This window comes from Pelecanus crispus, chromosome 2 (assembly GCF_030463565.1).
Source record: "Pelecanus crispus isolate bPelCri1 chromosome 2, bPelCri1.pri, whole genome shotgun sequence".
Lineage (NCBI taxonomy): Eukaryota > Metazoa > Chordata > Aves > Pelecaniformes > Pelecanidae > Pelecanus > Pelecanus crispus.
The window spans coordinates 54,312,201-54,323,147 of record NC_134644.1 but is presented as its reverse complement, the minus strand read 5'-3'; the positions used below and the strand labels follow the sequence as shown (position 1 = coordinate 54,323,147).

The following is a 10,947-nucleotide window of genomic DNA, read 5'->3' as shown; positions in this document are numbered from 1 at the left end:
ATCCTCCTTTTCGTTGCACCTGCAGGACGTCATTTCTCTCCTCACCTGGTGTGAGATCAGTCAGGATGTTTGCCCCAGGGCCGGCTGGATGGAGCAAAGGTCACCTCAGTTGAGGTCTTCTGCGTCTGTCTAAACTGGAACCACCCTCTAGGTTTCTCACTAGCGCAAGCTCTGATAAAACCCCTTGACAGTCTTTTTTAGCTGGGTCTGAGCAGGAGAGGAACGCACACAAACAAACATCTGTCTTCAGCCTGTGTGGTGGGAGGGAAAGGGCTGCCAGGTTCCTCTAGATCTAGACCCAGCGCTTTTGGAGTAAGAGATATTGAACTTAGTGAAATACCTAGAAGAACATGAGGAGGGAGGGAATCCATCCTGCAAAGCCCAAACTTCCCCAGTACCAGTCTGCTGCAGCCAGAAACACTCTTGATGGAGGAAATGTAAATACAGGAACACAGTTATTCCAGCAAACATGGTAAAGGCAGCAGCCTTAAACTGACCATGAGCATATCAGTATGCTGTGATTTCGGATTTCACAAAGGGTCCTTCTCACAGGAAGGCTCATGTACCCATGGCAATGGAGATCTCTGGATGCATCTCATCCTTGTCACCACAGACAAACAAACAAGGAAATTGAATCAGATGCAGACAAGAAAAGTTTCACTTTTCCCTCTCCAATTTGTACCAAATGCTTCAGAATTGCTAGGAACCATAAGAATAAAAGACAACCTCAGAAGAAAAACAAAGTTCCAAGAATCATCACAACTTGGATTTTTATTCAACAGTGAAGCTGAAGGGAAATACTATTTTTTCCCTTCAGTGCAAATGTTTCAAATGGAAATTAAGTAAAAATATTGTCCCCCAAAAGTACTCACAATGAAATTAGTTTTCATTAAATATATTTGTTTGCCAAAATAAAATAAAAAAATTAGAACCCGTACAAAAAAAATTCATAACACTGTAGCAATGACAACAATGTAAACCTGGATGTTTGGCAGTTGTAATTGATCTGTGAAAATTACTGTTGAACTTTGGACCAAGAAAATAAAAATCACTTTGAATAGCAACAAGCCAATTTTAGAGGCAACTGAGGCTTAGGGAACGCTACAGGGATGGGACATACTAGTGGCTCAATACACAGTTTGTGCGAGTGATCTGCTAGTGTGGGGCTATTTAAGAGCTGGGAGAAAAAGAAGTTAAAAGCTGTTGTAGCATTGCAGCGTATGGTACAGCAAAAACCTGCAGACTTTCCATTCTGGGAGCCGATCAGTTGGGTGAAGGCTGGTGGCAAGAGTCGAGATGCAGTGGAAAGAATAATGACAGTGAGGAATGGTGCAAGCACTGGGAAGCAGTTAACGATTTTCATCATCGCATTGGATTCAGTTGTGAGCAGACTCTTGGGAGTGTCTGGGGAAATCTTCTGCTTACAGTAGCTGCTTCTGCTCCCTACCTCCCTCCTCCTTCCAGTTAAAGCCTCTGCCTCGCCAAGTGGGTTTCACAGGCATGCAGTTTGATAACATCGTCCTTTAGTTAGGAACGTCTATTCCAGTATTAAAAATGTAAAAAAAGTCCTCGGGAGGGTGCTTCTTAGTGGCAGTCTTTGCCTTAAGCAAGGCCAACGGCCTGCAATTACAAGTTAATTAAAGCAATGTGGATTTGGATGAGCAATGGGGAAGATGGGAATGGGGAAGGAAGGGATGCAGGGAACAGGGAGGAATGCAAGTGTTTCTACACCCCTCCCCAAAGCCAAAATCCAAGGTGCACAAGTGGGTTTCTTTTTTCCTCACACTCTTCTTTTTTTTTTTTTTTAATATCTCTCCAGTTATGCTATTTCCAGTTTCGAAGCAAGTTTCAGTGGCAGCCTCAGTTACAGTCATAAACAAAGTCGTAGTTGCTGGGCTCCTTTGGGATAGGTGGGGGAGCATCTGGGATCTGTATGTTTTCCAAGTCAAGGAGGCGTAGCTTTATCTCCATGCTGAGCAGCGTGTCTAAGTCATTCCGTGTTAGATCACTCAACATATCCTTCCCAAGAAGGGCGTTCAGCCCATCGGTCCATACACAATACTGCACAGGAAAAGATAAAAACTATCATTAATAGGCTTTCCGTACACAAACTGCTTGTCTGTCCTGGTCCTCTACAGTTACTGCTCCCACAGGGACTTACGAAGAGACCTAAAATGAGGTTGATTCATTTTGTTAGCTCGTATCATGAAGATGGCATGTTCCACTGAATGGCTCAGAACATGGACAAACAATTCCCTCAAAATGGGAAGAAACTGCAACATTTAGTTGTTTGATAGCTAGGTATCTCCTCCAAACCTCTTGTTGAATATTCTTCAATAGTTACAGGAGAAGGTAGAATACCTAACTTAGGACAATGAACCTCTGGAGGTATCTCCTTCTCCCCCTCTTTCTCTTTCCCCAATACTTACAGAAAGAGCCTGATTATCTTACACCGAACTTTTAATTCCAAGACAGCTAAGTTAGGTAAACTGAATCCCACACAAAATCCTTCTTGACTCTTTGTGTAAGAAATCCTGTATCAACCATCTAATTTTATCGTGGTTTGCTTTCCTATAGATTAAGTGGTATCAATTGACCTACACAAAGATAGGCTCTCACATATCTATGCCTACTTTACCACTGTTTTACATGGAATAACATATTGTGAAAACTACAGAGTCAATCAATTCTGTGTCTTTCATGAAAATTAAATGCCAAGCTACCTGGTGTAATTCTAAATGCCACAAATGCTGAACTGGCCTCTAAACCCCCTTATTGTTAGCTTTTTCCTAATAGGAGATGCCATCTTTCTCAACAGCTGACAGCTTGAGATAAACATGGGCTGAATAACCATTGTAAATAAGGAACAAACCCAAGGGAGATTGGTGATCTAGAGTCAACTTCTATCAAATAAGTTGCTTCCATTTATTACTACAAGCCACTTATTCAACTATGAACAGAAGTACTCAAAGGCTATAATCTAAAAATAAAGATTTCAATCATGAACTTGTGTCCTAGTTTGCGGGAGAAAATTATATCAACTGTAACTGCATTTTTATCTTACAAATACTTCTGCTAGATTTCATGCCAAAAAATGGATTTTAAATTTAGCTGACCATTTGCTACATGATACCGCCAAATTTAAAGATAGCCATGGTTGGCTTCATCCTACAGCAGAAATAAGGATTATATTTAAGGAAGAAAGAGAAAACCCCCTCTCAGGGTATGTCTTCATCCAGAAAAAGGGCGTATTTTAAAAACAGGATGGTTAACACGCTTCAACATCCGAAGTGAAATCCGACCCGTTTAAGTCAGTAGCAGAGCTAGGATTTCACCCAGGGTGTTGGTAAGCCAAGCCACAGCTTTAATATGAGATTAGCTATATAGAGAGACTTTAGGGTTTAGGCTGTCCTGCTAACAAGTACTAAAGAAACAACTTAGCCTGCCTATTCTAGGCTCTCAAAGAGTGTCACCAAAGACTTCTAAAGAATGCAATTTTTGTGGAGTGTATGCAGAACATCCAGTAAAGACAGAAGCTATCCTAGAAATGAAGTCAGTTTTGAACAGACTCTATTTTTTTATGATAGACTTGAAAGCTTTCTTTGGGAAAGTTCTCCCAGAATTCACTTCGAGGAAGGGAACAGAAAGGCAAAAGGCTCTGCTCAGGTTACAGAAGCGCAGAGCATCCATTCAACAGATGCAGCCCCTGACGTAAATCGTCCATCACCTGCTCAGTGAGTATGGCCAGCGCTTTCTCTGGGGAGGAATCCCAGCGAGCCAGAAAGGAGAACTGCATTTCTCTCCTCTTCCAGATATAACTCATTCAGGGCCCACAGAAAGCAAATTCTGGCCACGATTCAGATGAGTGCAATGGCCTGGAAAAGGGGCTTCCTCTCTAATCTCCATATTGGCAAGTGCATCTAATTAAACTCCTGTACATTTTGAGCAGAGAGAAATCCTAATGAGATGGTTGAAAAACAGAGGCATTCATTCAGATGCTTTTTGCTTTTTAATATGCAAAACAGACTAAGAGCCACTGAAAAATTAATTTACTGCAGATTCATTTTCATAAAACTCCAATGAAACCTAATTATAGCCTCCCTCATCAGTTTCTCTGTCAAAAATCAAGGATAAGATTAATCCACCTTTTTGCTATGTAGCTGAAACCAGCTATTAGTATTTAAATGAAAAACAAACACGATGGAGTGATCTCACAGTGCTGAATCCTCTGCCTAGCAGTAAGCTCCAACAGATGGCTAAGGGTATTGCCAAACTTCAGTGTGTAAGAATGAGGTCCAAATCTCAATGATATTGGTTCAGTAATGAGATTTTATTAAAGAAATACCTTTGGAGTCAAGTCAGTGGAACCAGACAAACAGAAGGGTTGTGCAGGCTTCAATCATCTGGATGCAGCCCCGAGCAACCTGGTCTGAGCTCATCGCTGACCTCCTTTGAGCAGGAGGTTGGACCGGGGACACCACCAAGGTCCCTTACAACCTGACTCATCCTATGATCCTCGTTCACTTTTTGTTTTTAGGACACACTCAATTCCTACATTCAGACCTCCCTCTACAATCATGAGAACTGTAGAAGTGCTTGAAAAAAGCCTGTAAGTCTGACCTGAAATTGTCATGTAATACCGTCGTTCCTGGTGCTTCACAGAAAGCTTCTAAATCTGAAGATGTCACCCACCAAATCTCCCAAGCTGACAACGCTGCTAAACTAGCACTTCTATTGACAAGCACCCAGTTACTCTGATGAAGAGTCATGGGCTTCATAAGATGCTACTTGCCTTTCCTTGTGGGTGCTTCCTCTGAACATTTGCACTTTTTGCTTTAATTACAAGTCACTCTTCTCTAGGCCATGGAAAAGTACAGATGGAGTGAGATGCCCTTTTGAAAAACATTCACTTGGGAACTGTCAAGTAGTAGCAGAGACTGCTGCCTCTGGCCGTTTTTTTAAACATATTAATTTTGTTTCTAAGAAGCTGCACAAGGTCAAAAAGAGAAATAAAGATAATAGCTGTGTTACCACAATCAAGAGCAATTGGGTTAGCACATCTCACAATGCTACTGCCTGTCAGTGGGGTGCAATAGCAGTTTCTGAATATGTAGACAATTAAAATACACTTGTAGCCATAGGCTATATTTGAGACACAAGTGGCTGAAAAATTTGTCGATTTTCATGACCATTTGCTCTTATGAGCTGAAACAGACTAGAATTCAGTTTCTGGAGAACTTATATCAGAAAGCATCTAACATATGTTCAATTCAGAGGATGAAGACAATCACATTTTCCTTAGACCTACAGCTCTAATGGCATGTTATGCCTGGGATCCTATCGCTGCTTTCTCTTAGATCAAAATTGACCAGCAAATATTTCTCTGGAATGAATGTACTTGAAAATGACACTCAAATATTAATCCCCAGGAAAACCCAAATGGGCATAACTTAATTTCCTCTCCTAAAATGAACATTTATTTGAAGGTTTTAATCCAGAATTGCAAATGTTGAAGCTGTGTAACTAAGTACACTTCACTTGTAATGCAATTTCATGCACTTTAATAACACTACAGTATAACGCAGCTTAATGCAGTCTTCTGTGTTTCATCATCTTAACACAGTGTCCTGAACTGAGACCAAATGTGATACCACAAAATAAGGGTGCAAATGGAACACCAACTCTTGTTGCTTTAGAAATAAGAAGGAAAAACTTTTTTCCTTCTTTATTTTTTACTACAGTGCATTCTGCACTAAATCTTTACTTGGAAGTTCTTTGAGAGAAAGACATCCAATGTTTCCGCATAATTAGGTTCCATCACCTTCCAAAAGGCAATGATGTTGTCTATTTCCTGGTGTTTTCAAGTAAGACAAGGAAGCAGGGGGAGGCTGTCATTCTGCTTTTCTATTGGTATTTACAGTCTTCATATAGGCGAGACCCATTGCAAAACAACCGCCTATGGAGGTGCAATGGAGAGGACCTTCTATGATCACCTATCATAAATGGTTTTAAGCAATATGAAACTAAGAATAAGTGGATATGCTAGTCTGCAGAACACAAGTCTTTGGCTGAAATTGAGACTCAACAATGGCATAACTTCCCCTGATTATATTAGCATCATCAAGATGAGCTGAGGATGGTAGTGATTCTTTAAGAGCTTGGCTGTACAATCTTCGCTGTTGAACTAAAGTTCACTGAAGTGAACACACAGCAAAAATCCTCCAGGGTAGACCAGACCAGGAGAAGTCTTTACTACACCAGGAAATGGTGAGCAAGGTCTGTGGAAACTGTGAGGTCTGCCCAAGCTTTCTTCTTTCTCTTAGTTATGGTTCATATTTCAGTAGGGCTTAGAAATGCTGATCTTGAACTTGGACCCCCATGTGCTCTGTGATCTACAACTACAAAACATGTTCTTTCTGTGGCTCAGGATATGCATGAAAATTGCAGAAGATCTTGCTGCCACATTAATCCCTCTGCTTTCAGTTTGTTGTGAGACATGACACAGGTTTAGATAGACCTGCACTCTGTGCCAGGATGACCGTTCTTATGTTCTTATAAAGCTGGCTGCTGCCATTAAGCAACTAAGAGGGCTCCAAAGAAGTTTCTGTACTCTGAATTTGGCTTACCTCATGCTTGTCTGGAGCAATGAAATTCAGCTGGCCACTTGAGTCATACAATATAGAGAACGCAAGCTCTAGCACCTCCTGGAATACAAAGAAATGTATATTAATGCTGCATTGAGAGAGGCATTAATACAGTCAGGTCTGTCTTTCCTTCCTACTACTTATTCCCCAAAACAAACGGAAAAATAGGTTATGGTACTCTCCTGCCTGGCCAAAGCTGCAGCAGTACCAGACCACTGCAACAGCAAGAACCCCAGCACAGATGCTTCAGTCAAAACAAACTCACCCCCCCTCAGTGCTGACTGTAGCTCACTCAGTCATGGATTACTTTAACATTTGAGTTTAGATTTGAGCTAGGCAATGGCGAGGACTAAAATCAATATAACCCGTAATAGTACACTTGCAACAAACTCTTCATGAAGACCCACAGTTACTTCAATTTGTATAGATTAAACTTGCAAAGTTCTGCAAGGTTTGATTCCCTGTGTCAAAAATCTTGTCAGGACAGTTAATCTCCTGGTATATACTTATGCTCTTTTCGCTGCTGGAAAGCTATTAAATTATTCATTCTCAAGAGGTTTCTGTCATTTTGTCTCTACCTGAACCAGAATCAGCAGTCTCAGTCAAACTGAACTATCTGGGTTACTTAGTCATAAAGACCCAAATGGATCTTGGGAAAGGAAAAACGATAATCTTTTTTCCCCTCAGCACTGAAGCTGGAATTGCAAAGGTGCCAAAGTGAATTAATTAAGCATTGACTTTCCCTAAAAGTTACCTGGACCTGGGTTCCTATGGGAAAACCCATCCAATTTGAATAAATAATGAACTTCCACTGGCCAGCAGTGAGCACATAAAGATGTTGTGTTATCATGGTTACTGCACACACCACTACAAGCACCATTACAAGCATTTAACAACCTGTAAGATAGCTGATATGGATATAATAACTCTGTGGAAAAAAGACCCAGCTAGACAGAAGAGTGCTGACTCGTAACTACTTTGATCTGTATCATACGTCCTGTTCTTTTTGCCTCTTGGCTTCCTGAGCCCCATAATACTGATCGCCTTTGCTGACTCTCAGCTGACGACAGTTCCTACACTGCCAGCAGTGACAAGAGCATGGCCTCTTAAATTTGCTACACTAAGTTTTAAAATGGAAAAATTGACTGTGGGGACTGCAGCATATACATTGCTCTATGTAGATCATTTCTACCCCTGATCTCCTGGTCTGAAACAGATGTAGGTCTTGGGATTTCAGTAAGGGTTATTTCATTTTTGAACTTGTGTGATTACAAGCAGAGTCTGATTCATTAAACTTGCAATCCTTAGGGATAATCTTGGATGATCAGAGATCAGGCTTCTCATGGGAAATGCTCTTGGGTTTCCCTGAGTTTAGATATTAGGTTCAACTTGCTGTACTGCCAGGCCACAGGAGACAAGTCTATGCTAAATCCTCCCGGAAGCTGCAGGTACTAATAGTGCTGGTGCACTCAAGCAAACAAATGGCTCACAGCTCACATAGCCTTTTCGTGTTTCAGGCATGTCTCTCAGCCACACCTTATCAAGAGTGATGTCCTTCATTACAGAAACAAATTTACCTCTGCCCACACAAACCTGGCGTTATCTCCTCACAGAGTGTTATAAATCACTGACAGAACATGCCAAGTCATGCAACTGAGGTTGTGAAAATAAAATGTATCACTGAAAAAGGGGCTTGTGCTGCTCTGCTATGATGATCCTGAATTTCATGAAGGTCAACAGCAATCCCATAGGTCTGGCTCCTGTATATTTGTCTTTTGGGAAATTCCAAGGCATTAAAGGTTTTGTTCATCTCAAAGAAAGGAAAAGGAGAGAAAAGCCCTGCCTGAAAGAGGAATATCCCAGGGGGCCATGGGTTTGGTCATTCCCAGTCAGGCAGAGAATGAGAAAGGGCTACATTTAGGGGATCAAGCTTCCCTTTATGGGGGAAAGTGGGAGTTTGGCAGCCCTGGTCCAGTTCAGCTTCTCTGCTGGCTGCTCTGGAGACTAAAGGCTCAGGAATTCCAGCTTCCAGGTGCCAGCATCTCTGTCACCTCATGCACAACAAACTGTCAAGGAAAATGGAAGACTAAGGAACTGGAGTTGCCAACCGGCCCTCCACACTGATGGTGGTCTCAATGTTTGAGCTGGCTGACCAGGCTCCCCCACCTGGTTTTGTTACATTCCCATCAATGACAGGTGATTCTGAGGAATCAGCAACTCCTAAGGAAAACTGGCCAGTCTGTCAGCCATCTGTGGCTTTCTTCTTCCTCTTCTGTCCTACTTCTCAACCTTTCTCAAAGTTATGTTCCCCTCCAGCTTTTTCCACCAGTTTCTCTTGCACTCTGCTCTTTCTTCTCTCCTATTCCTTCCAACCTGCTCCTTCCCTCTTTGTTTTACTCCCCCTTTCCCCCACCTCAATCTGCTGAACTCACTCCCTTGACACTCCTAACTCTTTCCACCCTTGCACGTTTCAGACCTCTGCCCTTCCCTAGATGCTCGCGAAAGGTAACATCATTGGGACCCCATGACATGCTTCTCTTTTGAGCTTCACTGAAAACAGGGAACAAGAAACTCTGCACCTGCTGGCCCGAGACTTCCCACTCCTTGGTTTCAACTCTGCAGGGAAAGCTGTTGCAGGTGCTATGAGGGGAAGCTTGCTCTCCCACACCCAGAGCTTCTGTCTCCCACAATCTCTGCTGGCCCCTCACATGGGCCAGAGACAAGCTATTTTTGATGAAGAGGCATTTTAGCTGCCTGTGGCCAAGTGATCCCATGCAACTGGAATGACCTCACTACTCTCTGTCTACTCTGTCAACAGCCTCAAAACAACCATGTCTTTGCTTAAGGTTGAGACCACAGCCGTGTTAAGTTTGCTTGCCAGAGCCAGAAGATCCCCCCCAGACAACTACCTATACATGCAGCAGCAGGGAACTTGTTCAACCAACATGAAATAAAAGAGAAGAGAAGCAGCAGAAGAGGGAAGTGAGCAGAACCATTTCTGCTGACTAAGAAGGCATGAAGCCTGAAGCCTGCCACATCAGCAAATAAAGGGTGACAGAAGAACACTTAGACATACATGGCAATGTTTTTTCCACATTCTTCTCTCATGCTTTATTTTGAAGGCTGCAAAATCGAATATATTTCGTTTCCTTGAAAGTCATTAATATTACTCAAGAGTCAGAAATGAGGGCTTTAAAATTAAACCTAATTTAAAAACACAAGCAAGATGAACAACAGTGGATTCAGGCCTGGTCCTATCAAGTTGTTCCAGCTCCATATGCATGCAAATTCCAATTCAGTTTAACTCTTATTTATTTCTAAATGGTCCCACTGGAAGAATAACGGCTATGTGCTGGCAAATGAAGAGATGCTGAAGCCTTTGTTATAGACATTCTGCCAATTCTAGCTATGTTCATAGCAGTGGCATTCTGCCATTCAATTTTCTTTTCTGCCAATGAATAAACATTAAGGTGGTTGTCATATATGCACAAAGAAAGCACAGGATGAAAAGGCCTCTTAAAGAATATATCACTGATTGTGAAGTTTCAGGAAGTGAAAGGTTTCATACACCAAACTCAGCCAAATTGTGTTCTGCATCTGGCTGCTTTTTTTTTTTTTTTTAATTTTCATTTCATTGTCCACATTAACCTGGTACTCCATAAACAACGATGTGTTACTCCTATGATGTCAGTTAAGTAGTTGCAACATTGCGCAGGACAGTTTGATTGGGATGACACCTACTTTCACAAATTCTGTGATTCTCAGGGGAAAAACCAAAGAATCGAGGAAGGAAAAAAAAACCCAAACCCCAAAATCCGCCACCACACCAGAAATAGTAAAAACATCATAATTATAATTGCCAGGATCACAAATAGAATGCTCCAGCTATGGATGCAGCCATGCTACCTATCAACTCCTGATCTTCACATTCTCACCCAGCAGTTTTATGGCAGTCCAAAGCAATTTTACCTGAGGAAATGGGGTGATGCTGACAGCTGAGGACAAACTCATCTGCACCATTGCTATTTAGCATTAAATACTATCTAGACATTACTGCTCCATAAAGATGACACATTTCCATCACTGCCACCCACTGCTTTCCTTCTTCTCATCTCTCCTTTTTGTGCGGACATATGAGTGCTAAGACAAGGAAGCACTAAAAATACTTTATATGCATCATATAAATGCCCCAGCCAAATGCTGTTGATGGTTCCGCTGTAACATGAGGTAGGAGTTGTATGCAATCTATTGTGTGCGTGTGTGTTAGTGCCCTGATTCAGAAAATCAACAAGGATAAATACTC

General features: G+C 41.8%; 1 protein-coding gene across 1 annotated transcript in view; it reads right to left on the bottom strand.

Moving 5' to 3' along the window:
* Positions 1-867: 867 nt before the first annotated feature.
* Positions 868-10,947, bottom strand: part of ELMO1 (engulfment and cell motility 1) — a 270,462-nt gene continuing 260,382 nt past the window's right edge. Inside the window, exons 21-22 of the mRNA XM_075728150.1 lie at positions 6,627-6,704; positions 868-2,061 (exon numbers count right to left, since the gene is read on the bottom strand). Of these exons, the coding sequence (XP_075584265.1) occupies positions 1,861-2,061; positions 6,627-6,704 (279 nt within the window). The 3' untranslated portion in view covers positions 868-1,860. The remainder of the gene's footprint in view (positions 2,062-6,626; positions 6,705-10,947) is intronic.